Source organism: Cydia pomonella, chromosome 26 (assembly GCF_033807575.1).
Source record: "Cydia pomonella isolate Wapato2018A chromosome 26, ilCydPomo1, whole genome shotgun sequence".
NCBI lineage: Eukaryota > Metazoa > Arthropoda > Insecta > Lepidoptera > Tortricidae > Cydia > Cydia pomonella.
Genome location: NC_084728.1, coordinates 4,778,345 through 4,804,542, shown reverse-complemented (window position 1 = coordinate 4,804,542; position 26,198 = coordinate 4,778,345). Strand labels below are relative to the sequence as shown.

At 39.1% G+C, this 26,198-nt stretch overlaps 7 protein-coding genes across 9 annotated transcripts; 4 read left to right on the top strand and 3 right to left on the bottom strand.

Annotated features, from left to right (window-relative positions):
- Nucleotides 1-1,747: 1,747 nt before the first annotated feature.
- LOC133531854 (chorion class CB protein PC404-like) lies at nucleotides 1,748-3,507 on the bottom strand. The gene is made up of 2 exons (XM_061870249.1): nucleotides 3,457-3,507; nucleotides 1,748-2,140 (listed from the first exon to the last, which is right to left on the bottom strand). Exons 1-2 carry the CDS (start codon nucleotides 3,505-3,507, stop codon nucleotides 1,772-1,774), a joined length of 420 nt encoding a protein of 139 aa, XP_061726233.1. The 3' UTR covers nucleotides 1,748-1,771.
- Nucleotides 3,508-3,615: 108 nt separating this feature from the next.
- On the top strand, nucleotides 3,616-5,054 carry LOC133532275 (chorion class A protein Ld2/Ld41-like). Its single transcript, XM_061870873.1, has 2 exons — nucleotides 3,616-3,853; nucleotides 4,545-5,054. Exons 1-2 carry the CDS (start codon nucleotides 3,803-3,805, stop codon nucleotides 5,013-5,015), a joined length of 522 nt encoding a protein of 173 aa, XP_061726857.1. The 5' UTR covers nucleotides 3,616-3,802; the 3' UTR covers nucleotides 5,016-5,054.
- Nucleotides 5,055-8,825: 3,771 nt separating this feature from the next.
- LOC133532273 (chorion class high-cysteine HCA protein 12-like) lies at nucleotides 8,826-15,903 on the bottom strand. Of its 3 annotated transcripts, none has more exons than XM_061870871.1 (2): nucleotides 15,723-15,903; nucleotides 8,826-9,119 (listed from the first exon to the last, which is right to left on the bottom strand). In XM_061870871.1, exons 1-2 carry the CDS (start codon nucleotides 15,771-15,773, stop codon nucleotides 8,877-8,879), a joined length of 294 nt encoding a protein of 97 aa, XP_061726855.1. In that variant the 5' UTR covers nucleotides 15,774-15,903; the 3' UTR covers nucleotides 8,826-8,876. The 3 variants fall into 3 exon arrangements, with proteins under 3 accessions (XP_061726855.1, XP_061726854.1, XP_061726853.1); XM_061870870.1 differs by lacking the exon at nucleotides 15,723-15,903 and adding an exon at nucleotides 9,370-9,480; XM_061870869.1 differs by lacking the exon at nucleotides 8,826-9,119 and adding an exon at nucleotides 14,392-14,700.
- Nucleotides 9,698-10,397, top strand: LOC133532270 (chorion class high-cysteine HCB protein 13-like). The gene is made up of 2 exons (XM_061870865.1): nucleotides 9,698-9,794; nucleotides 10,042-10,397. The coding sequence occupies exons 1-2, from the start codon at nucleotides 9,747-9,749 to the stop codon at nucleotides 10,339-10,341; spliced, it is 348 nt and encodes a 115-aa protein (XP_061726849.1). The 5' UTR covers nucleotides 9,698-9,746; the 3' UTR covers nucleotides 10,342-10,397.
- A 108-nt stretch (nucleotides 15,904-16,011) lies between the features above and the next one.
- Nucleotides 16,012-16,872, top strand: LOC133532269 (chorion class high-cysteine HCB protein 12-like). The gene is made up of 2 exons (XM_061870864.1): nucleotides 16,012-16,146; nucleotides 16,518-16,872. The coding sequence occupies exons 1-2, from the start codon at nucleotides 16,099-16,101 to the stop codon at nucleotides 16,821-16,823; spliced, it is 354 nt and encodes a 117-aa protein (XP_061726848.1). The 5' UTR covers nucleotides 16,012-16,098; the 3' UTR covers nucleotides 16,824-16,872.
- A 2,389-nt stretch (nucleotides 16,873-19,261) lies between these two features.
- LOC133532272 (chorion class A protein Ld2/Ld41-like) lies at nucleotides 19,262-23,033 on the bottom strand. Its single transcript, XM_061870867.1, has 2 exons — nucleotides 22,200-23,033; nucleotides 19,262-20,212 (listed from the first exon to the last, which is right to left on the bottom strand). The coding sequence occupies exons 1-2, from the start codon at nucleotides 22,248-22,250 to the stop codon at nucleotides 19,964-19,966; spliced, it is 300 nt and encodes a 99-aa protein (XP_061726851.1). The 5' UTR covers nucleotides 22,251-23,033; the 3' UTR covers nucleotides 19,262-19,963.
- Nucleotides 22,478-23,978, top strand: LOC133532268 (chorion class CB protein M5H4-like). The gene is made up of 2 exons (XM_061870863.1): nucleotides 22,478-22,590; nucleotides 23,607-23,978. The coding sequence occupies exons 1-2, from the start codon at nucleotides 22,543-22,545 to the stop codon at nucleotides 23,916-23,918; spliced, it is 360 nt and encodes a 119-aa protein (XP_061726847.1). The 5' UTR covers nucleotides 22,478-22,542; the 3' UTR covers nucleotides 23,919-23,978.
- Nucleotides 23,979-26,198: the final 2,220 nt, after the last annotated feature.

Sequence of the window (26,198 nt, the reverse complement as noted above, 5' to 3'; positions counted from 1 at the left end):
GTATGGCCACCTTCACTATAACTTAACTTATAACATATAAATAAAAAAATGCTGTAGGTACCTATTAAAGCGAAGTGTTCAGGATTATATTTGATTTGTTGTATTGCAATATTTGCTGTTGATTAAGTAGTGTAGTAGGTATTTATTTAGTCAGCGGCGCGACGTAGGTACAATTAAGGTATTAAATATCGATACAGACTAAGTGACAAAAATATGTACACACTACCGTAATATATGTATAGAGGTCACCAATAAGTTTCCTCAGGTGTCCGGTTTTTAAAATATAATTAATAACTTCAATGCAAACTATAGTGAACATGATCGGTCTAGCCTTTTTTGAGTAATTGCAAAAAATCTTCTCCTCTTAGTAAAAAGACGTACAAAGAGCTGCGTAGGTACTCCCTTATGCTTGTAATGTACATGATACTTACTAATAACCGTTTAAACTACATATTGTGACGTTATCTATGAAAAGGGACTTTATTGTCGATGGCGCTTCCGACGTCAAAAACGATGCTCCGATACAGAAATACAACGCTGCGCGATGCAGTGCGGCGGAAGCTACATCGACAATAAGGTCCCTTTTCATAGATAATGCCACAGTGACGTTATCTATCAAAGGGACCTTATTGTCGATGGCGCTCCCGCCGTTATAAACGATGCTCTGAAACAAATACAACGCTGCGCGACGCAGTGCGGCGTAAGCGCCATCGACAATAAGGTCCCTTTTCATAGATAATGCCACAATTATTTTGACAGAATGGTAACTACGGAGCCCTACACTGAGCATGGCCCGACATGCTCTAGGCCGATTTTTATTTATAAAATGGTTTACTCAACACTATATATACCTAACACTATACGGGTAACTACGAGTAGCATAATTTCAAATGTACCTGTGTGACCTGATATATATTTTTTTACCAATAAAGAAAATGAACTGAACTGAACTGTTCAAGTTTCCCACGTGGCGCGTGGGTAAGTCTCCAGGGGCCCATTTCTCGAGCGGTATTAAACTAATATTAGTCCACGAACTGGAGCCCATTTCTCGAACGGTATTAATTAGTCTAATATTATAAGGTGTTGCCATGGTAACCCATACGATTTGACAGTTCGTGGACAAATAATATTAGTCTAATACCGTCCGAGAAATGGGCCCCAGGACTCCCTCTACGCATGTAACACAGTCAAATAATGGACGGCATACGTGTCCGAGCCACACTTGAACTTTAAGCCGGAAAATTTAGATATTTGATAAATGACCGGTTGTTGTTGTGTGTCATATATGTAAACTTAAAGAACTTATTTTAGTAGTAGACGTGCTCATGTAACTGATGAAGATTTTACATAAATAAATAATTATTTGAAAAAAAAATTGAGGACTTACACGAAACGACTTAGCCCCAAACTAAGAATAGCTTGTACTATGAGTACTAGGCAATGATATATATAATCGTACGTATATAGACAAATACAATACTTATATACATTGAAAACACCCATGACTTTTAGGAACAGATATCGTTTTTCATCACACAAATTAATGCCCTTACGGGGATTTGAACCCGGGACCATCTTCATAGACAGAGTCACTATAGTTCACTATCCACTAGGTCAGACAGGTCGTCAAATAAAAAATTACATACGCAGTTCTAGCTCGTTATGCGCTACCATGGGTCAGTTTTTATAGGTATCTAAACGAATAGAGAAAAATTATGACATAACTATTATTGTTTATTTGAACATTCAGTTTAGCAACTTCGTTCAACTTTTAGTATTTACATCCACAACCAAGGTAAGAAGAGCCATAAGAGCTAGCACCAATATTCCCTCCAATGTAAGAACCAGAGCCAGCAATGCCTCTGATTTGTTCTGTGATGCCGACGTAGTCTCCACAGCCGTACGCCACCGGCACGGCGCCGGCGGTGGCGAACTGGCCCTCGAACGCCACCGCGCTCAGGTACGGCAGCTCGCCGGAGAGCACCACGTCTCCCGCCAGGCCCAGGTCGGTAGCCACGGCGATACCGGAGGGCGAAATCGGCCCGATGCTAGAAACAGCCAGGGCCCCACCATAACTAGCTACATCGATGGACGCGCTGTTGCTTAAATATTTTGTCGGACGAATCGGATTGTAACTTATCTGCTAAATTTTTTCAACGATCACTTTACCAGCGGTTTTCGGTCGAATAGGTTTGTAACTAATCTGATCGATTTCTTTGACGATCACGTTACCGCAGCTGCAGCTAGGCGGTTTCGGAAGGCAATACGGACCAGCTAGAGACTGAAAATAGAAAAAAATAATCTTCTGCCCACAATTTCATACGATGATCGATAAAAATGATCCTATGTCTTTTCTTTGGCCTCGTACTATCTCCAAATGAAAATTTATCTAAATCGGTCCAGCGGTTTAAGTGCGAACTGCGAAGAGGAAACAGATGCAGACACTCAGATAGACAGTTACTTTTGCATTTATAATACTAGTCCTTAGTAATAGTAAGCAAGAAAAAAAATCCAAAATGTTGGTCTGCCACAAAAAATTATAGATCCATATTAATTTGACGTCTTACATTTCCTTATTTTCTTAATTTTCCAGAATAGAGGTTACAGTTTACGGTTTAATTTGTTCAATTCTAATTAACGTGCTGCCAACACTGGTTTTTATTTTATATAGTATGCCTCGGTTACATCAGCCTTTATAAATAAAATTATAAATGCGTAATAACTGTCAGACTGTCTGTCGGTTACCCCTTCGCGGTAAAACTACTGAAGCGATTTATGTGAAATTTGTATGGGGAGAGTTTGAAGCCCGGGGAAGGACAGACGATAGTTATTGTCAATCATCATCATCATCATCATCCCACGCCGATGACGTCACAGGTAGAAAACTATAAGTTTTAATTTAAACAAAAAAAGATCAACAACAGTCAAAGTCAATTGGGACAAAGATCAGTCAAACTAAATAAATATTATAGGACATTATAACACAAATTAACTAAGTCCCACACAAATAGTGTTCATCACACAAATATATGCTCTTATCAGGATTTGAACCCGGGACCATCAGCTTCATAGGCAGGGTCACTACCCACTAGGCCAGACCGGGCGGTCGGTCGGGAAATTAAAACAATATATCATTAATATTTTAAGGTTTGACAACCATGATTGTTTAAGTACAGAAACATAGGCTAAACATTGCTATGATCTACCCATCAGAGGGTAACTTTAGTCCACATGAAGAGCACGTATTCATTATATGTATTTTTTAGTAGAACGATATAATAACAAATATAAATAAACGTAAACGCTCAGCTAATGCCAACCACATCACCACAAGACAGCATAATTTCGATGCAATAATCAAACCAGCAATTTCCATGGCCAAAGCTACCATCCAATGCCAATGTAAGCCGACTTATATCTATCTTGCACCGAAAACATCAAGGTGCAAAAACTTACCAGTTGAACTAAACAAGCGACCACACAGAGTAATGCTGCCTTGAATGACATTTTGTTACTTTCAACTTTGACAGATCCTTTTATTGCGATTTATTCTACTATTATTAAACATTGTTATCAATCATGCTCATAAATCTAGGTCAAATATTCAAACAAAATGACAAAGAAGTAACTTTTCACGCATCGTCACGCATTTCCTATTACCTTTCTTTGGCAGAGAAAGAAAATACCACAGGTGTGTTATCATTGACCTAATTTCCAAATTTTGTATGATTAGGTTAGTATAAAAACAGTAGAAATTCTGGGTAAGTCATCATTTCTTATAAGTAAGAAAAGTATTACAAACATGTCTCGCTTTGCTTTCCTCCTGTTGTGTGTCCAGGCTGGTCTGATCCAGGTAACGATTACTTACAATTCAAATTTAATTTCATTTGTTCAAAGACCAAATAGCTTACATTACTTAATCCGTTGGCTAAAGGTACCATTATTGCGGCAGCAGTATTGCAGCGCGACATTACTGTCGACTGGATTGCTTCCCCAATTGCCAAAAATCCGGGCAGCAAAATTGCCAGCAACAAATCGGTATTAACGTAGGTAATACTGGAATACTGCGGCAGTACTGCTCATTTTATAAATCTGAACGGTGCCTTAAGCGACATCTCAGGGCTATATTTTTCTCTGTCACTCTAATTACGTCTTAGTGAGAGTAAACGAGAGAGATTACCGCAATATGCGAATTTTGGTTTTTGCGGTAGTCCCCTAGGTCGTAGCCTCCGATGCGAGTTAGCGCTAGCGCGTCCTGTCTAGTGCAATTTCCTCCCAGTTTTCTGTGTTCAGAGCGAGTAGGTCTCTGTCAACTTTGTCTCTCCAGCCATATTTAGATGGTCATCGATCTATCCCACAAAGGCCCTTTGAGCAGACTTATTCATTTTTTTCTTTAATAATGTAGGTATCTAATTAATAATCATAATACAATTATTATAATAATAGTAATAGTTATTATTGTGGCAGAACGTATCTGGAACTTTGTATGTACCTTTTTTGACCTGCATTCTTGCATATAAATATATTTCTATATTTTCTTACAGACTGCTCTGTGCGGGCTGCCGTGTGGTTGCAGTCAAATTTCTTACGCGCCCTCCGGTTGCATCGGAGGCGTCGAAAAAGTCATCGAGAACTACAGTGTTAGTGCGCCAAGCTGCAGCATTAGTGCATATGAGTACAATGCACCCAGCGTCAGCTACAGTGCGCCTAGCGTCAGCTACAATTCGCCTAGCATCAGCTACAGTTCGCCTAGCGTCAGCTACAGTACGCCTAGCATTGCCGTAAGTGCACCTAGCATCAGCCTGGGTACATCTAGTATAAGCAGCGGCTACGGCGCGTCGTACGGCGGCGAGGGTGCCGGAGTGGTGCGCGCTGAGGGCGACATCGGTGCGTACGGAAACACGGCCGTCGTCGGATCCGTGCCGGTGCTCGGCTCAGTGGTGTTCAGTGGCAGGGTGCCGGCGACCGGCTCCGTGTCCATCCGGGGACAGTGCGGGTGCGGCTGCAAAATTTAAAGTAGACGAAAATAAAATGTAATAAAAAAATAAACCGTGTCTTTGCGTTTTATTTCTTACTTTTAAGAGACAACAGGAATAGTCCTTTCTCCATACAAACGTACTCGACTGTTTCCTACGTAATTTTTGAAGCTAGATCAATGAATTTTTTTTTAGTCCCACAGTAAGCTCAATATGGCTTGTGTCGAGGGTACTTATACAACGTTATATATAATATATAATGTACACAGGACACGTGAATCCGGAAATAGTCCCGATTCTATACGGGGCAAATCTCATCGCTCTCACCAAAAAGGACGGAGGGGTGAGACCGATTGCCGTTGGCTCTACTATCAGACGTCTCGCCTCCAAAATTGCAGTCAGGTACATAATTTCCAAATTAAAACCACTTTTTGAACCTGTACAGCTCGGTTTCGGCATAAAAGGAGGTTGTGAGGCAGCCGTCCATGCCTTACGCACATACCTCTCAAATTCATCCTGTGACGTGCTGGTCAAAATTGATGTTCGGAACGCTTTCAATTCAGTAAACAGGGATACCTTGCTGACTGAAATAAAGAACAACATTCCGGAAATTTACAACTACCTCTTGCATTGTTATGCTGACCCTACCAAATTGATCTATCGCGAAAATGTATTATCTTCTGAAGTCGGCTGTCAGCAAGGTGATCCTCTCGGGCCGGCAATATTCAGTTTGGTTATTAATCCGATTATTCAAAATTTAAAATCAAAATTTAATGTCTGGTATTTAGATGATGGAACCCTCGGAGGCGACCTCGATTCCGTACTGTCAGACCTCTCGACGATAAAATTAAAATTTCAAGCAATTGGGCTAGAGCTAAACTATAGCAAATGCGAACTTTTTGTTAAAAACGCCTCCTTAAATTTTTCGGTTATAAAACCAAAATTTGACCTACTTACGCCAAATATTAAAATAATAGACAAAAGCTCTCTTTGCCTCCTAGGGTCCCCCATCTTTGAAGAATCCTATCCAAATTTCATTTCCGATACTACTTCTAAATTTCAAGATTACAAAAGTCGTCTTCTCGAAATTAGCCCTCATTTCGCTTTATCTATAATTAAATTCTGCCTCTTTGTTCCAAAATTAATGTACGTACTTCGCTGCTGCCCTTTTTCAAAATTTCAAAATTTATTAACACCACTTGACGACTTGATCAAAAGCAATTTAGAATCTATTTTGAACTTGCAGTTTAGCGAAGAGTCCTGGACCCAGGCATCCCTTCCCATTCGTCACGGTGGGTTAGGGATCCGCAAAATTTCAAGTGTCTCTACCCCGGCGTTTTTATCCTCCGTCCATAGCTCAGCAACTCTTGTAGGTAAAATCCTAAGGGCCTGTCCATCAAACTACGAGATTGCTGGCTTAACGGACTGTAAAAACGCCTGGTCCATTGTCTGCCCGGGTAAGGATTTCCCCGAAAATCTAAATTCGCAAAGGACCTGGGATGACATACAATGTAAAATCATTTACGACTCTCTCTTAAGCCGCAGTACAGGTTCAGCACGCGCCAGACTATTAGCAGCAGGTGCTAGGGAATCCGGCGCCTGGCTACACGCCTTCCCGTCGGTACATACCGGTACCTTCCTGGAACCGCACACTCTGCGCGTTGCTGCCTGCCTGCGACTCGGCGTCCGGGTCTGTGCCCCACATAGGTGCCCCTGCGGCACTAACGTCGACGTCCTTGGACACCACGGGCTCTCTTGCCAAAGGAGCGCCGGCCGCTTCTCCCGACACGCCGCGCTCAACGATATTCTCCGCCGGTTTCTCGCCAGCGTCAACGTGCCAGCTTTACTTGAGCCCGCCGGCATTTTAAGAGACGATGGTAAGAGACCGGACGGAATGACACTAATTCCGTGGAAGATGGGACGGGTGCTGGTATGGGACGCCACTTGTGTAGACACCCTAGCCCCGTCTCATCTCCACGGCACATCTGCTAAGGTCGGCGCGGCGGCAGAAGCGGCCGAAAATTTAAAAATGTCCAAATATAGGGGTCTCGGCGCCGAATACAATTTCATACCTTTTGGCGTCGAGACCCTTGGCCCGTGGGGTCCAAGTGCCCTTAAGCTCTTTAAGGACCTTTCAAAAAGGATAGCAGAGGTCACCGGCGACCGCAGAGCTGGCAGCTTTCTCGCTCAAAGAATTAGTCTTGCAATACAGCGAGGAAATGCTGCCAGTATCTACGGTACCATGCCGCAGGGGGATATTTTTTAGTATTTTATTTTAAGTTTAGTATTATTTATTTTTAGATTTAGGTTTTAAGTTTTATAGTGTATTATATATAAATATCTATAAATACTTAAATACATAGAAAACACCCATGGGTGTTGACCTGAGTCATGACTCAGGAACAAATATCCCTGCTCATCACACGAATAAATGCCCTTACCAGGATTTGAACCCGGGACCATCGACTTCATAGGCAGGGTCACTACCCACGAGGCCAGACCGGTCGTCGATTATTACAACACAGATTATTATTATTAATATATTTTTGGATATATTTGTTTTTTAAGGCTCTAGTGCACTTCTAATATTCCCCTAATTTACTAAGCCGCAAAGGGAAGCATGGTATTCAAAACTGACATCAATTACCCTGAAAAGCAAAACAGTTCGACACAGATAATTTCATTACCATTTATATCTCAAAATTTCGTTACATTTGGTTTTGAAGGGGCAAACAGTCGACTACAAAACATCGTTTTTTGAGATTTTTACGCAGGATTTTTCAGCTATGCTGGCATTGTTCTTATTGCACTAGTTTAGCGAGATGGATATATTCACCTAAAATATTTAAATCTCAGATAATGTTTGTCAAAGGGCTATCTCATTTCAAACATAGACAGAAGGAGTCATACTATCTTTGTCTTACACTAGTACTAGCATCCAAAAGAAAAGGATGAGTATAGTTTTTTTTGTTCTTATTTACTGACAAATTGGTTTGACCAACTATATTTTCCTACAAGACGATCTTCGTCGCAGAGTGTAGGTACAAGTGGCCCATCATTCGGACTCTGTTGTTGATTTTTGACTAAATACTAGATTTTGTTAGTTTGCTTGAGGAGCTTCTATATATAGTGCCACCCATAACAAAGTCTCAATGATGGACTACTAGTACATTTTGAGACGAAAATCATATTATAGAAAAGTTTATTTTTTTTCTGGATGACATCGGTTTAAATGTAAAACTTTGATTGGAAATGATAAGCAAGTTACAAAATTACAATTATAGCACACTACTGTAATTTTTTTCGTGGAGGTTTTACGTTTTTATAAGAATTTCGGCGAGTTGGTATAAAAGCCGGTTTTCATGATATTTTTTTATTTTATTTTAGTAAAGGTTAAAGTTAATTTTGAAACAATGTCAAGTAATACAGAATAATTATAAAAAAGATCCAATAGATCCACAGATATAGTTTTGCCCTAATTTTCATTTTCTTATGTACTGCTATTTATTATATTGCACACAACTGTAAGTTCAATGTACAGTGTAAACGTCCGCTGAGTCACCAAAAGTACCTACATCCTAAAGGCATATTAATTGTGCCATTTTAATTTCAATACTAAATACCCTCGTCGTCCAGAACCTGAGTTTCTTTTGCAACACCGTTGAGTGAGGCTTCATCCATCTGCCCCCTCACAAAAATGGGCCGTAAGAGGATTATATGTTCAAATAATATGTCTATAGTTGCTCCCAATGAAGTCACCATTTTTACGAGTTAAGACATGCAAATTATTATGGACTATAGAAATGCAAGTATAATTGGAAGCCTTCAAGCGAAACTTAAACAAAAAGCATATTTAATGTTTTTTTCTTTTATTTGTATTTTTTGAGTAAAGTAAGCAGATCATTGGCATCCGCATCCACACTGTCCCTTGATGGACACGGAGCCGCAGGCGGGCACGCAGCCGCCGAAGTCCACGGAGCCGAGCACGGGCACGGAGCCGGTCACGCAGGTGTTGCCGCACGCGTCGATGTTGCCGGACACGCCCACCTGTCCGGTGCCGGTGCCGCCGTACGAGCCGCAGCTCTGTGAGCTCAGTCCGGATGATCCGTACTGATTACAACCGCAAGACTGGCTCAGAACCATCTGTGAAAGCAACAAACAAAATGGAATAATAAAACAAATAAACAAACAAAATTAGGTTACGTAAATAATCTACGTTCGAATTAAAATATTTAATAGCCACAAAAAACCTTGCGTATGGATATTTAAAACGATAACAATCAGAATAAATATGTAATATAATAGGCTAAATATTTGTTCACATCGAAGTTCGTATTATAATTTTTAAGGTTTAAATATTAGGTAAATAATTTAAATTAATAGATTTGTCTACCTGGAGCAGGCAAGCCTGGATGAAGATAACGAGGACTAAGAAGCGAGACATTATAGAAAGAATACTAATATTCTTTAAACAAAGAACTTAGAATGGTGTCCCTATATTTTGAAGGCCCATTTATACTGATATTGAATTATACATTAAGAAATTAGGTCATTGATAACGTGGACTAACTCTCCCTCTTACTAAATATACTTTATAGTTCTCAGTGTCAAAATATCGTTGCTTAAATATTTGCGATAAAATAGAATTTAGTAACGTATTTAATTGTTTTATTTGTGAGGCAAGAAGGATAAAATTATAGTATATAAAATGAGGATATTTAACCTAATTATTCATTCTTGGTTTGTGAACACACTTAGGAGGAAGCAAAAATGGTCTTCAAAGTTACCGTCATCTGCACTTTTGCCTTCTTGGTACAGGTATGCATAAGATTCGATTGAACTCTAATCTAAATTTTAGCAATTTTAACTTTCTGGTTTGTAACGAAAGGTTTTTTTGTAAAGGTATAATTTCTAGCTGTTTGAGATTATAAAAAAAATTACGACAACAATTTATTTATGCAATTATGATTTAATTTACTTGGCTACGACGAAAGAATTAAAATTTACATCTGAACAAGATCAGTCAAAAAAATAAGTGCATAAAAATTGCTCATATTTGTTTTAGAGTATTGCCGGACAGAACTACGGTTGCAGCTGCCAATCGATCAGCATCCCCAGCAGCGGCGGCGCTCTGAACATTCAGGCTATCGGCCCTATTGCGCCGTCTGGCATTGCCGTGGCCTCGGACCTGGGCCTGTCCGGCGACCTGGACCTGTCCGGCGCGCTGCCGTACTTGAGCGCGGTGGCGTTCGAGGGCCAGTTCGACACCAGTGGCTGCGCGCCGGTGAGCTACGGCTGCGGGGACTGCGTCGCCATCACACAGCAGATTGGCGGCTCCAGCGGCTGCGGATGTGGCAGACGCTAAAGCCCTTTTTTATACATCATAAACATGCAAACATAAATTTACACTTTGCTTACAAATTGTTGTTTTAATGAATATTTATTTTCTTGTGCAGCATGTCCTGTATAATTTGCTTATGTTACGGGTAATGTTAGAAGGTCAACCAAGTTAACCCTGGTATAACTAGTATTACCCAAGTTTTTTGCGTAAAGTCCGAAAATTGAGTAAAGTTAGGTGTTGCATCATCATTTCTACCATTACCCTCTCAGTGTTGGGTAAACCTAGATGTATACGGGTACACGCTGAATACAAATAAAAGTTGATTTAATTTTCGGGCTTTACCCAAAAGGTTTGGGTAATAATTGGTACTCCCAGGTCAAGTTTACTTGGGTATACCTAGTATTACCCAGGCCTTTTGGGTGAAGCTCGAAGCGAATTTTACAACATAATCACCAAGAAATTGATATTGATAATTTAAAGTTATTAGGTATAACAAACACCTGTCACAGACGGTTGGCCAGACAATGCGTATCACGTTTTGCTTATTTTGTCACGTAACGCTGCATAGAATAAATAAGTACCTCAGTATTTTCATTTCTCATGCACTGAAAGTGGTTCATTGTCTATATATTAAGTAGGTTGAAAGTGATTTTTCACCACACCAACTGGTAAAGGCCCTCTCGATTGTTCAAAAACGAATAAGAAAGTTGTATTTTATTCACATGTGGGGCAAAGTAATCAAATGCAAATTTTGAGTTGTTTCCTTATGTTAGCTAGTAGAATTGACTTTTAAATGATGATTTTGAATGATTATTTTTTTATTACGTTCATTTGGATTTGATTTCATTTGATTTTTTTGGTATTTCATAGTTAGTAGTTTCCTTGTGTTGGTGTGGCGAAAAAAATTGTGTTTCACTCGGAGGCAAAGTTTGTTTAACTCGTGCATTGTAACCCTCGCAACGCTCAAGATTCTACTTTTCGAACCACTCGCTACGCTCGTGGTTCAATTTTGGAATCTTTCTCTTGCTCGGGTATCAATATTAGCACGAGCGGTTTAACAACAACTTTGCCCCCTTTTAAAACAAATAACTATTTTCGATTTATACAATGAGAATTTGGGTTTAAATATATTAGTCGTATAACTTCCATTTTGTGATTTAACTTCTGGATCCATAAATAACGATCTTTTTTTTCAATTGTTTAAATATTTTATACTTTAGCCATGTTTTGTAAAATACACATGTATTTTTCTTTTCTGGTATGAAAACATCAATTTAAACTTTCTAGTCGAGTCGATAGAGACTGCCTCATGAAGCAGGGCAGCAGGTCCCAGGTTTTACTCCTGGCAAGGGCATTCATTTGTGTGTTTATCACAGATATTTGTTCCTGAGTTATGGATGTTTTCTATGCATTTGTTCCAAATGTATGTATTACGTATACATAATTACATATAGTACCTACCCACCAGTGGCGGCGCGTCACAAGTATTCGTAGGGAACCCGGAGCTAATTTTGCATTCCTTTTCTTCATGAACCGATTGTGACAGTAACGGACGGACTGACAACGGACTGAAACTAGACAAGCCGGTGGGAATCGAGTTCTTTGAACGATCCGCCACTGTTACCCACAACAAGCCCTATTATCTACTTGTGGGACTAAGATTTGTGTAAGATTGTTCCATTTTTTCTGACTCGCTGAGTGCCAGGTATATCGGATCAGACATATATTTTCGGGTTTTTTCAAGAGCGTGTGCCCTTGAGGTAAATTTAGATAATCGCCCGTACATCTCGCTCGCTCCCATACATGTACGAACAAGTACGAGCGAAATGCATACGCTACTGACATCTACTAGATATATAGATCGATTTGATCGTACCGTAAACACACCTCATTGCGTCGTTAAGGCCCGTGTCAATTTTTAAAACAATTCACAGAATTGAATTAATGTATGGTATTATAAATGCATTGTACGTACTTTATCATGTCTTCTCCAATCTAGCATTTTCCGGCATAGTGCCAGGCTCCGCTTTCCTTCACAATCTTCTCCACTTTGCCCGGTCTTCAGCATACTAAGGTGCGAGATTGTTCTCTTCCATATCCGCTTTCACGATATCCAGCCAGTGCTGTTTAGGTCTATTGCTTGATCTAGGGCCTTGGACCAATGTCCAATCCTCAATGCTTCAATAAGTTGAGGCATCGCTTTTCTACGTAGTCAAACGTGGTCTGCGACTTATATGTAGTGTCTAACTGTTCACGATCATCTCTGTTTAATCACATTGTTTCTAACTTTGTGAACGAATCCTATGGGGATTTTCATCAGTTAACGTTTTCGTAAATTAATCATAAAACAATGATGCACCCGTGCAAGGTCAGGGCGGATCGCAAGTATTATAAGTGCGAAAGTGACTATCTGTTATCACACACACACACACACACACACACACACACACACACACACACACACACACACACACACACACACACACACGAAAAACGTTTTCTTTTTTTATATGGACGATCACGTGGTATACTTTTTTTATACCACGACGGTAGCAAGCAAGCATACGGCCCGCCTGATGGTAAGCAGTCACCGTACCCTATGGACGCCTGCAACTCCAGAGGTGTTACATGCGCGTTGCCGATCCTTTAAAAATCTGTACACTCCTTTTTTGAAGAACCTCATACTGTAAACCCTCGGGAAAACCTCGGCAGGTAGCTCATTCCACAACCGGAGCGTGTGTGGGAGGAAGTTCCTCTTTAACCGCACAGTGCGTGACCATTTAGGTTCCTCTCCACTTTCCTCTTAAGCTGGGCTTTGGGATGCACCTCTGACTATTAGGCATTGACATATCTAAAGGACAGGCCTTACGGGCAATAAGAATGGGGCCAGTACAGCGGCGTCACGCACACGAATTCGAGCCAATCATGCAGTATTAGGATATTGCCAATTGCCAATCATGCAGTATTAGGATATTGCCAATTGCCAATCATGCAGTATTAGGATATTGCCAATTGCCAATCATGCAGTATTAGGATATTGCCAATTGCCAATCATGCAGTATTAGGATATTGCCAATTGCCAATCATGCAGTATTAGGATATTGCCAATTGCCAATCATGCAGTTTTTAAAGTCGGCAACAAGCGCTGAATTTCACTTTCCCATACTTTTTTTTTTTAATTTAATTTATTTAGGATCACCAACAGACAATACATCAGAGAAAAAATAATCTGTAGCTTACATAACATTAAGGGTAGATGTTTGTCCAGTCAGCGTCAAATACTTTGTAGCAACCAAAGTGGCCAAATAGTTCGGTACACCATATATTTAGTATGGTGTACCGAACTATTTGGCCACTTTGACTGCTACAAAGTATTTGACGCTGACTGTCTAATTATAGGTAACCACAGCTTATTCCAGTATCTTAGGATAAACAATATAAGTACAGTAAGACATTTAGACTTAAGCTACATACAAACGGAGTTTTGTTCTCATTTTAAAACTACGTATTTAATTGTACTGAAACTTTGCACATATAATGACATGAGGTATATCTATGCCTGAATTTAGTTCATATAACTCCAGTTTATAAAACAAACAAAATAGAGCAAAAACAAGTTTTATATGAAAATTTTATACCAAGACGATGGCAAGCAAGCAAGCCCGCCTGATGGTAAGCAGTCACCGTAGCCTATGGACGCATGCGACTTCAGAGATGTTACATGCGCGTTGCCTACCCTTTAAAAATCTGTATACTTACTCCTTTTTTGACGAACCTTATACTATAAACCCTCGGACAAACTTTTATTAGCTATGGTATGTATCTGAAGCTACATAAACTAATTACATGCATAGATATACCTTATCCTATTGTAAGTACAAAAATTCCGAGCAATCTAGCTGGTCGTTTTAAAATGAGAGTGTAACTGTAACATCTGTATGCAGAACCGAGCTTGCTGCGGACTTTTAATATAGCCTGTCAGGCCATTTTCGTCAGTAGAAAATAACATATAACAAGATTTATAGGTACCTACGTAGGTTTAAGCATAAATGCCTCCTTCAATAAAACAAATGATTTAACACATGCTTAATATTACTTTTTTTTGAATCATGTAAGAAAAATCACTGGCGGGCGTATTTAATCGCATCCGCATCCACACTGTCCGGAGATGGACACGGAGCCGCAGGCGGGCACGCAGCCGCCGAAGTCCACGGAGCCGAGCACGGGCACGGAGCCGGTCACGCAGGTGTTGCCGCACGCGTCGATGTTGCCGGACACGCCCACCTGTCCGGTGCCGGTGCCGCCGTATGAGCCGCAGCTCTGTGAGCTCAATCCGGACGAGTATGAGTACTGATTAGAACCGCATGACTGGCTGAGAACCATCTGTGAAATAAAGAAAAAATATAAGAATCATAAAACAAATAAATAAATACCATAACTCTCTTTCTTTCCAAATAAATATTAGATTAAGATTTCTTTATTTTACGATGAAAATTAATTTCACTATAAATTTGCTACATTCGTCAAAAGTATGTTTATTTTCTCATCATGACCGTCAAAATAAAATAAAAATACTTTATTTCAGACATAAAAGTCCATCGGTCAAACATTACATTATATATTAAAAATAATAAAATTAAAATTAATTGTGTCTCCCAATAAGGATCGTCATGTGTAAAGAAAAATATGCCAAACAATTGAATATATACCAACTTAATATTAATTTGGAATTGTCGTTAAAATGTCAAAATTACAAAAATATCTCAAACAATTGAATATGTGAAAAATATGTCAAACAATTGAATACTTATGTGAAAATATACGTCAAACAATTAAAATATACATTTCCTTGTTAAAATTAGTGACTACGCCGTCACTTATTTGATTCAAGAAATTGACAGATAATGTCACAACAATAATGCAACTGCCCGCATCTGAATATCACCTTAAGATGAACGTGGAGGACCCGGGCGAAAACGCCTTTTCATACAAACGTAGTCCTCATTTTCCTCTATGGATATTCACAATATTGATATTTTTTTAAACAATTTGTTGTATATCAATACACCTATGCCCCTACGAGTTATTTTTCGATTTATTAATTATTATAAGAGTTAGGAGCTATATCACAATTTGTAGCAAATCTGGTTTTCGCTCCTATTTTTTACAATAATAAAAAAAAAACGAAAAAAGGCAAAGGACCATCTATGTTCAATATACTTACATCATTTTACGTAAAATACTTTCCATAATGTCAACATCCAGAGAGGAAAATGGGGCCTACATTTATATGTAAATCGGCCGTTCCCTTTTGTCTTAATTCATGTAACAATTTTTAAGGTTTATTAAAATTAAGTAGTGAAGTAGTTACATAAAGTATTCAAAATGATAAAAGATTTGTTTACCTGGAGCAGGCAAGCCTGGATGAAGATAGCGAGGACTACGAAGCGAGACATTTTAGAATAATCACTAATATTCTTTAAACAAAGATATTAGAATGATGACCTTATATTTTGAAGGCTCTTTTATACTGCCTTTATATTCTAAATGAAGAAATAGGTCAGCGATAACACTGAACTGACTTGCTCTCTTACTAAATATACTTAATGATTCTTAGTGTCAAAATATTGTTACTTAAATATTTGCGATAAAATACAATTTAGTAACATAAATTAATTGTTTTTTCGTTAGGAAAGAAGAATGGAATTGTGGTATAAAATATTGAGGCTTCAACACAGTTATTCATTCTTAGTTTTTGAACAGACTTAGGAAGAAGCAAAAATGGTTTTCAAAGCTACCATCATCTGTGCTTTTGCCTTCTTAGTACAGGTATGTATAAGTTTTTTTAATGCAATATTCATTGTGCTTAGCAATTTTAACTTAAATCTAATGTGAATTAAACGAACTTTAATTCCAAATATATAATTTCTACCTATTTAATATTAAAAAAAAACTACAAATAAAAGAACATAAATGAATTGTAGAATAGTCAATTAACTGTTCTCAAGGTTATTTAGGAAAACCAGTATTTTACTCATTTAGCGTAAAATATTGATCACATACTTATTTTCCTGGGCTTTCAATTCGCTAGCACTATGAAGAAAATGAAAAAATATAATAAAACTGGAACTACAATAATTATTTTGACTAAAGCGATGAAGGCGAGCTAGAACTAACGGAACTTCTTATGTTGGTTTCAGAATATCGCTGGGCAAAACTGCGGGTGCAGCTGCAAATCGATCAGCATTCCCAGCAGCGGCGGCGCTCTGAACATACAGGCTATCGGCCCCATCGCGCCGTCCGGCATCGCCGTGGCCTCGGACCTGGGCCTGTCCGGCGACCTGGACCTGTCCGGCGCGCTGCCGTACCTGAGCGCAGTGGCGTTCGAGGGCCAGTTCGACACCAGCGGCTCGGCGCCGGTGTGCTACGGCTGCGGGGACAGCGTTGCGATCACGCAGCAAATCGGCGGCTCCAGCGGCTGTGGATGCGGATGCGGCAGGCGCTAAAAACCTGTCTATTGTATTATATTGAAATAAAAAATGGATTTGAATCTTTTTCGTGACTATCCTTTTGCTTGTTAGTGCGCCATTTGATGTTATCTTCAGCGATGGAATTAATTCATAAAGAGGACAATACACTTTTGCATCTCGCTGTACAGTCTGCATCTAGAAGAGCCAAAATTATCTGTACCCCTGGAATACTTTTTCAAATAGAGTTAGGTACTTAGATATGATACGGTAAAAATTGTAAAAACCGTGTTTAGTAAAAACTTGCTTTCCTATCTAGTTTTCCGTATCGCGGGTTTTCAGTAGGTGCCTAGGTGCTAGTTTAAACTGGGATTTTTCAGTAAAATTTATTGGTCACAAAGTGACTCCCAGAAAACTAGTTTAGCTAATGGTTTATTAAATATATTTCAGTGAAAACTAGGTTTAGCTAAACGACAAGCCTTTTTTTATTTACCATTATCGTCCAGAAGAAATAGCGTCATCTGCTGGTTCTTCAGTAGCAGTCACCACGTTAATATATGTGGCAGTGTGAGAAATAAGACCTTTTTCCATCTTAAAACTGATTTAATTATGATATTTACGAGTAATACTAAGACCATATCTAATAAAAACAGTTTGATACCTCACGAAGATCCGTTGCAACTTATCGGCACGATTCAGATAAGGCCTGGCATATGGCCCATTTAAAAAAATCAACCTCCCCACATGATGTTTGCTATTCATGACAGCTTTCACTCTCCTATCAGTGTTGGCCGAACGTCAATTAGAATTGACCATATTGAAACATAACCATTATAAATTGAACCGTAAACCGTAATGGACGGTTACAGTATAAGGTTCAATTTGTAATGGTTAATTTTCAATATGGTCAATTCTAATTAACGTTTGGCCAACACTGTTTCCTATCAAGGAGCTTCAGTTTCATGATGATAAACTAAAGAGAACGGTGACCGCCACTTGAAAAAGGAAGAGTCGACGATGACTATAGCTCGAATCTCGTCCAGAAACAATAACTTAATTTCCTGCTGCTGTAGGCCGTTGACGGTTTACATTATTGTAATTTATTTGGTACTTTCGAACTGTGGATGCCCATGCTATCGGAGGCGGATGGTGAACGATTGTCGGCGGCGGTGGGTGAGTGGCTGTCCGCAGCGGGGAGTGAACGGCTATCGGCGGCGCTGAGTGAGTGTCTAGCGGTGGCGGTGGGTGAGCGGCTGTCAGCGGCGGTGAGTGAGGGGCTAGGCTGTTGGCAGCGGTGGGTGAGCGGCTGGCGGCGGTGAGTGAGCGCCTGTCAGCAAGCGAGTAAGGGGCCGCTAGCGGCGTGAGTTAGCCGCCGGGCGAGCAAAGCTCCTGTTGGTCTGGGCAGCGGCAGTTCCAGCAGGTTCCATCGGGGGGAAAACTTAGATCGAATGAGTGTGCCGGCGGAACGGTGGCTTCTAAGGTTACGATATAGCATGCCCTAAATTATTCCTACAACAAAATCGAACGCGTGTAAGAATACGCGTTGTCAATCGTATTGTTCTAAATATATACACCTTTTTATGTTAAGTCATTAGAAAATGAAACCTACTTAATTGTTTATGCTGACTACAAAAACACTAACTTAACAAAAGTCCTCTTTTAATTTATTTATTACTAAGCTGACTAGGTACTTATTGGTTGCGTACATACCTATATGGATATGTATGCCAGTGTGTAAATTACACTCTTAACAATTTAAAATGGATTAACAAATTTATATCTTTACTAGCGACCCGCCCCGGCTTCGCGCGGGTTACACAAAACCACTCAAGAATATTATTGTATTGATAGGGAAAACTGCATAAAAATCCTTGAGTACTTTTTGTGTTTATCGTGAACATACATACATACATACAGACGCAGCGGGCGACTTTGTTTTATAGGGTGTAGTGATTCCTACCTAAATAGATAAAAATTATAATGCGAATCTACGGCTAAACTCAGGTTTTCGGGCAAAATGTTGCACCCTGATTTGTTAGTAGAAATTGTCTGAGTTTTTGGACAAATAAAAGTATACATATATACTAATCGTCTTAGTTACACAGTAGGTCGCTCAGTTAAACCTTTAGGTGCCCTAAAACCCAAATACGTGACCGCGGCCGGCAAAACGTCCCACTTTGTCGCTTGCCATAAGGACGTCTTTTCAGGTTATTCGGTTATACAGATACAAGCAAATATGGTCCTTATGGCATGCGGTCACAAGTATAATTTTTTTGCTTTTGCAATCTTTGCATAATTAAATGCGTTTTAAGCTAATGTTGTGATATAGATAGTTATTTGTTTCACCCATCGTACTAATATTGATATCCGAGCAAGCGAAAGATTCCAAAATTTAACCACGAGCATTGCGAGTGGTTTGAAAAGTTGAATCTTGAGCGATGCGAGAGTTTCAAGGTACGACGATTAAACAAACTTCGTTCCCGAGTTAAACATTTTGTTTTCACCACACCAACGTGAGGACTCTGATTTATTTGATTTCATTTCATTTATGTACTAATAAGTTCCACTATAAATAATGCTATGGTCAATCTACACACATCAAATATTTATCATTCAAAATCATCACTTAAAAGTCAATTCTATGAAGCTGTAATTCAATAAAACGTAAGCATACATACAACTCCATCAGATTACTTTGCCACACATGTGTATACAATAATATCTATCAAGTTATAAGTAATTCCACAAAACGTAAGCAAACAACTCCATCAGATTACTTTGTCACACATGTGGATACAATATCTATCAAGTTATAAGTAATTCCATAAAACGTAAGCAAACAACTCCATCAGATTACTTTGCCACACATGTGGATACAATATCTATCAAGTTATAAGTAATTCCATAAAACGTAAGCAAACAACTCCATCAGATTACTTTGTCACACATGTGGATACAATATCTTCAATGTCTTTATCTTATCCGCATTTGAATGACCAAGAGAGCCTTTACCAGCTGGTGGGGTGAGAAGTCATTTGTCTAACTACATTTTTCTGGTATCACTATATACCGAAACCTATAATAGATATCCTCCATATTAAAAATTCATGTGACATTTTACACGACTTTTTCGATCATTAAATTAAATGAAAAACAGCTTTATAATGCACTTATTGTATTTAACTGCATCCGCATCCGCACTGTCCGGAGATAGACACGGAGCCGGACGCGGCGACCTTGCCCCCGAAATCCACGGAGCCGAGCACGGGCACGGAGCCGACCACGCAGGTGTTGCCGGACGCGTCGATGTTGCCGGACACGCCCACCTGTCCGGTGCCGGTGCCGCCGTACGAGCCGTAGCTTTGTGAGCTCAGTCCGGACGATCCGTATGAGTATTGATTACAACCGCATGACTGGCTGAAAGCGGCCTGTAAGAAAATACACGGTTAAGTTTAAATTACTTATTTACTGTTGAATATGAAGGAGCAGAAACTTAAGAAAATATTTTGAGTCTAGCATGGAAATGATTTGTGAATAGTATGTTTTTGTGTTACTACAGAAGGAAGGAGATATCTATGATCTATAGAGCCAGTAAACTTAAACCCCCTTATTCATAAACGTGTACTAAAGTTACGATGCCGCTGATCATCGTTTGTCCCTTTCCGACGTATTGGTATGATGAAACAGAAACAGAAATATATTTATTGCAAGAACATAGTATTTTGATACAATTGGTGGTCTTAGAATAAAAAGTCCTTATGTTCTACCCTATGTAAGGCATGCAATATAAAGCAATTAAATAATAAAATCATGGAAAAATTTACAAAATTTCAATAGGTCACATAATAATAAAATAATTTATTTATTGATTTTCGTCGGACATGAATTCTTGAATTGAATAGTAACACTTTAATAATAACCATTTACAGAGGGCATTTTTAAATAGCCTCGGTTCAGTTTCCAATATGTGTTTTGGTAATTTATTATAAATTTGAATGACCATTGAGTATACATTATTTTTAAACACATTTTTTCTTGCTCTAGGTAAGAATATTTGGTTTCTACGTCTGGTCGATCTAGGAAAAAAATTACTATTTGTGTCAAAATATTCAAGGTGCTCTCTCACAAATAAAGATGCCTGTAATATGCACATGCATGGCAGTGGAAGAACTTTTGTAGATTTGAATAATGGTCTGCAAGGCTCTTGAAAATGGACATTGCAAACGGCACGCACACATTTTTTCTGAGCCAGGAATGCTTTATGAACATCTACAGAGTTGCCCCAGATCAATAATCCATAGCTCAAGATGGATGAGACATGTCCGTGGTAGGCTGTTAAGGCCACAGCTTTAGAGGAAATTCTGCTAAGTCGTCTTAGAGCAAATACGAACTTGTCGAGCCTATCACATACATGGAAAGGGACAAACGATGATCAGCGGCATCGTAACTTTAGTACACGTTTATGAATAAGGGGGAAAGTTGGTAGACCAATCGTGGGAAAACTTACTAACACAGCACTAACCAGGCATCACTCTGAGTAGCTCAACATTGCAGACGACAAAGGCAAATTCATCAAAACAGCAAGAGAAATATATCAACTTGACGAAACCGACAGCGAATCAGACGGAGAAGAACCAACGCTTCGAATCAAGGAGCAAACGACATCTCAAGATGATATCGACCTTGCTTGATATAAAATTTTACAAAGACCGAAATGGATACGACGTGAAGCATATCACCAACGCTCTTCCTACCCCACCCCGTACAAGGCAGCCTATTTTGACGGATGGGTAAATACGGAACCCTACACTGAGCAATGAGCCGGCATACTCTTGACCGTTTTTTAGAGTTCCGTACCTCAAAAGAAAAAAAACGGAACCCTTATAGGATCACTTTGTTGTTGGTCTATCCGTCAAGAACGCGTAGAGGTATCAAGCTGGAATTTATATCAAGTAGCAACGTCTTATAGCACAGATAAAGGAAAAATTGCGAAAACCCGAAATGTTTAGTTACATCATATAATAATATACAGGCTTGGCTTAATAATACGCATTTGGTCGGTTTTTTTTTTAATTGTGTATTTGGTAATATTCAACGCTGCGAAAGGGATTATAATAATGAATGTCATCAAATTCATTCTAGTTCGTTTTAGGCAAGCAAAAAAGTGGAAGAATGACGAGAAGGGAGAAAAATATAAAGGAAAAGGATCAGCCCTAATGCCAAATATCTATTATATTATCAGATGCCTAAGCATCTTTTATATTATCAGATGCCTAAGCATCTCTTATATTATCAGATGCCTAAGCATCTCTTATATTATCAGATGCCTAAGCATCTCTTATATTATCAGATGCCTAAGCATCTCTTATATTATCAGATTGAATAAAAATTTCACGAAAACAAAAAGTCGTTTACCTGAATCAGGAGAGCCTGAATGCAGAAAACTAGAACTGCGAAGCGGGACATGTTCAATTTACAAATTTTCTTTGGACAGCAACTATAATGACTGATCCGATTTAATCGTCCACTTTTATAGGAACAGTTACAAGAATTATTTAGAAATAGATCAACGATTTCAGCAAATGCTTGCTATATGCATAATTGTTTTTTACGACACGTTCGACTATGTAATAGTTATCTTATATTTTTTCTCAATAGTTTTTTATCGTGGCGCAATGGTTACAGATAGCTGTATAAAACTGGGTGGCTGAGACTAATTATTCATTGTGTTTACCTACTGGCAAACAAGGTCAATAAAATGGCATTCAAGATTGTTATCCTCTGCGCATTCGCTGTCATGGTCCAGGTAGGTTACTAACATCCACATAAATTAATATGAAATTCATGTTTGATATGTAAGTAATGGGACCCGTCCACCCTTCCCAAGAAAAAAGGCTTTAAATGGCTTAGCCGTTCATCGAATAGCCCCAACGATTGGCTTTCCCTTTGAATGGCTTACCCGTTCATTTGACTTAGCTCTAGGAAGGGGTTTCCCTTTCAGATATATCGCTAAATGAAAAGGTATTCCCTTCCTAATTCAAAAATTATGACACCTGTGCTGTCAGCGCGCTAGACCCCAAATCCTTCTCTTTAAACATAAATAAGCATTATTTGATTCTATTTTTACTAAGAGAAAGTTGAAAATGGCATGAGCGTTATAATTTATAATCAATACCCTTTCAAAGGGTTAGCGCTTAGGAACGGGTATCAGCTTACCCGTATTATAAAGCACTTAAAAAGCCAAATGAAAGGGTTTTAGTTAGCAACGGCTTTGGTAAAAAATACCCCTTCAAAAAACCCTCGAAGGGGATACCATTCATAAACTAATACATAACATTTAGTGTTTTTTTATGAGCTGGCATTTCGAACTATTACCTTATTTTACCTTGACCTTGTTGGCTCTAGGCCACTAAAAACTGTATCCATTTTAAAGTCGAATCTAAAAAGGCCTGCAAGCTATCAGCAAGGTTGTAGCTGCAGGCCCGCCTTCCCGGAGATCGCTTCTAGGTGGGACGGCGCGAGCGTGTCATTGCAGGTGGCATCCCACACAAGCTCTCTCCCCAGCCCCCACATTTCAATTGGCGTTTATCGATAAACAATTGTAATTTGGCTAGGTCCCTATCCTTGTGTTTATCTGTTTTTAGTTAAGTTTATAACAAAATCATTCTGTGGAGTTTTGAAAAAGTACTCTCATGTAAGAATCATACTTGTTTAGATCAGATAGTGTAGAAAAGTCAAATGCGGACTGAGGATTCCACATTGTAGCCGATGGCATCATTCTGTGTCCAATTTTTCCAACAAAATTATAATTATTGTTTTTAGACCATTGCTGCTCAGAGAAGTTGTGGCTGCCAATGCCAATCAATCACCCTCTCCAACAATGGCGGACCGCTTGCTATCACCGCCGTCGGCCCAATCACGCCGTCCGGCATCGCCGTGGCCACGGAGCTGGGGCTTTCCGGCGACCTGGACCTGTCCGGCGCGCTGCCGTACCTGAGCGCAGTGGCGTTCGAGGGCCAGTTCGACACCAGCGGCTCGGCGCCGGTGAGCTATGGCTGCGGGGACAGCGTCGCCATCACACAGCAGATCGGCGGCATCAGCTCCGGATACGGCGGTTGTGGATGCGGTCGCTAAGTTTAACGATAGAAGAATAAGTTTTTACGATATTTTTACAGAATAAAAGCTAGATTTTTTAATATTTATTTGTTTTGCCTGTTATTAAAAGAATTAATCCGACCAAGTACGTATATCGGACCACGCAAAATTGACCGTATTAATGACCGATTTTTGAATTTCGAGCGCTCGATTTCGTGACTGTAAAATATATGTTAAATGGCGAACTGGTATTTTTAAAATACGAGCGATAGAAATTGGGAATCGAGTGATATTGACCACTGGACTGACCAACATATATTTGTTCAGCGACTTTTAAAAGTAACTTGTGTTTGGATTTTTAGCACAATTTAAAGTTTATTCCAAGACGCAATGTATTGCAAATTCTGCCATGTTTAAAGCGTGACAAGCAACATCAATTACATTGCTGACGGCGTACATTTAAGATAAGTAATATTTCATTTATATGAAAATATGAAGTCTAAAGTCTTCATAATTTTTAAAAGTTATTGAATAAAAGTGGCATCGTTTGAGGAGTATAATATAATATGCCTATGTTATAATTATTTGCTCGAAACATTGCCACTCCCAGTATATCTTGTATCACTTTTCTTATTTAATGCATGTTAATTATAAGATGTATTGTTTTGAAAAGATGTGTCCCGCACGAGTTTCTTGCCGGTCCCATATTGGGATCATGCTCCAATTTTTTTTTTATACTACGTCGGTGGCAAACAAGCATACGGCCCGCCTGATGGTAAGCAGTCTGGCCTGGTGGTAATTGAGGGAGGACTTAAGTCTTGAGGTGTAGGGTTAGAGCCGTCGTAGATTTATTTATATATACGTTCATAAGCACATTGTGATATGCCTACTTGAATAATAAACTATGTTTATCTTTGTCACCTAACATTACACCTAGTATAATGTCGCAAAAGTAATACAACTACTGTTGACATCCGAATGTCCCCTGTAGGATATGTAATGATGTCAACAATGTACGCTGAATAAACCTAATATTATCCATTACTCACTAATTTCTATTAGGCACGCGCCAGCAAGTGTCAGTTTACTCCAGTTGTTAACAACTACAGGATGAAATTAACCGTTACTGTAAACATGTTTTCAACAATTACTCGTACTTAAAGCTAATTAAAGTTTACGGTTTAATTGACTTATTTTTAGTCACTCGCGCGACATGTTCCCTTTCTTCATCACAACCGTAGGCAGCATTCAAAAATAGTATTTTATACAACCGTGCCTTACGTGCCTAGGTATTGGACGTATTTGGACCCCAAAACTGCCGGGGAACAGTGGCGCAGACCAACTACTTCAGCATGATGAAGTCGTCAAAATGGCTCCTGCCCCGTTGCGAATACTGCATATCGCACCCAAGAGAATATGGAACTCATATAGACACAACAAAAACAATGAAAACAACAAATATAAAATCAGCTCAGTAACAAACTTGAATAGTATTTTATACAATCGTGACGTGATATAATAAAGATTCTTTCAATCGAATACCTTGTTTGTCTGAGTTGTCTATGTAAGGTACGAGATTGAAAAGCTTGATTATATCACTATTGTATACAAAAAAAATCTACTATAAATAAATAAACTGTAAATAAATGAAATGAATATAAATATTATAGGACATTATTACACAAATTGATTAAGTCCCACAGTAAGCTCAATAAGGCTTGTGTTATGGGTACTTAGACAACGATATATATAAATACTATAAATATTTATAAATACTTAAATACATATAAAAAAACCCATGACTCAGGAACAAGTATCGGTGATCACACGGATAATTGCCCTTATCAGGATTTGAATCCGGGACCATCGGCTTCATAGGCACGGTCACTACCCATCACTAGGCCAGACCGGTCCTCAAAACCTAAATAATTAATGAAAATTGGTAAGTATCTCAGTAGAATCCCCTAATTCTCAACTCTTTTGGTTTTGGACCAGGCTCCATACAAAGTTTCTCATGGTTCTTTACGTTAGCCCCTTATAAAACATCAACTGTATATATTCTGTTTTTTTTATTCCGTAGACTAAAATGACATTTCATGTGGTACTAAGAAATGGCATGTCTTACATATGAAACGTCATTTTATTCTACGGAATAAAATAACAGACCTTAGTCAGTTTGAATTATTTTATTTTATACTACGTCGGTGGCAAACAAGCATACGGCCCGCCTGATGGTAAGCAGTATCCGTAGCCTATGTACGCCTGCAACTCCAGAGGAGTTACATGCGCGTTGCCGACCCAAACCCCCTCCCGTCCCTC

Excerpts from the sequence above, each read along its gene's own strand:
- LOC133531854 (XM_061870249.1), bottom strand. The coding sequence starts at position 3,507 with ATGTCATTCAAGGCAGCATTACTCTGTGTGGTCGCTTGTTTAGTTCAA. Across the intron at positions 2,141-3,456 it reads TCGCTTGTTTAGTTCAACTG|ATAAGTTACAATCCGATTCG; the intron begins GTAAGTTTTTGC and ends AAAATTTAGCAG.
- LOC133532275 (XM_061870873.1), top strand. The coding sequence starts at position 3,803 with ATGTCTCGCTTTGCTTTCCTCCTGTTGTGTGTCCAGGCTGGTCTGATC. Across the intron at positions 3,854-4,544 it reads TCCAGGCTGGTCTGATCCAG|ACTGCTCTGTGCGGGCTGCC; the intron begins GTAACGATTACT and ends ATTTTCTTACAG.
- LOC133532270 (XM_061870865.1), top strand. The coding sequence starts at position 9,747 with ATGGTCTTCAAAGTTACCGTCATCTGCACTTTTGCCTTCTTGGTACAG. Across the intron at positions 9,795-10,041 it reads CTTTTGCCTTCTTGGTACAG|AGTATTGCCGGACAGAACTA; the intron begins GTATGCATAAGA and ends TATTTGTTTTAG.
- LOC133532273 (XM_061870869.1), bottom strand. The coding sequence starts at position 15,773 with ATGTCTCGCTTCGTAGTCCTCGCTATCTTCATCCAGGCTTGCCTGCTC. Across the intron at positions 14,701-15,722 it reads TCCAGGCTTGCCTGCTCCAG|ATGGTTCTCAGCCAGTCATG; the intron begins GTAAACAAATCT and ends TTTATTTCACAG.
- LOC133532269 (XM_061870864.1), top strand. The coding sequence starts at position 16,099 with ATGGTTTTCAAAGCTACCATCATCTGTGCTTTTGCCTTCTTAGTACAG. Across the intron at positions 16,147-16,517 it reads CTTTTGCCTTCTTAGTACAG|AATATCGCTGGGCAAAACTG; the intron begins GTATGTATAAGT and ends TGTTGGTTTCAG.
- LOC133532272 (XM_061870867.1), bottom strand. The coding sequence starts at position 22,250 with ATGTCCCGCTTCGCAGTTCTAGTTTTCTGCATTCAGGCTCTCCTGATT. Across the intron at positions 20,213-22,199 it reads TTCAGGCTCTCCTGATTCAG|GCCGCTTTCAGCCAGTCATG; the intron begins GTAAACGACTTT and ends ATTTTCTTACAG.
- LOC133532268 (XM_061870863.1), top strand. The coding sequence starts at position 22,543 with ATGGCATTCAAGATTGTTATCCTCTGCGCATTCGCTGTCATGGTCCAG. Across the intron at positions 22,591-23,606 it reads CATTCGCTGTCATGGTCCAG|ACCATTGCTGCTCAGAGAAG; the intron begins GTAGGTTACTAA and ends TATTGTTTTTAG.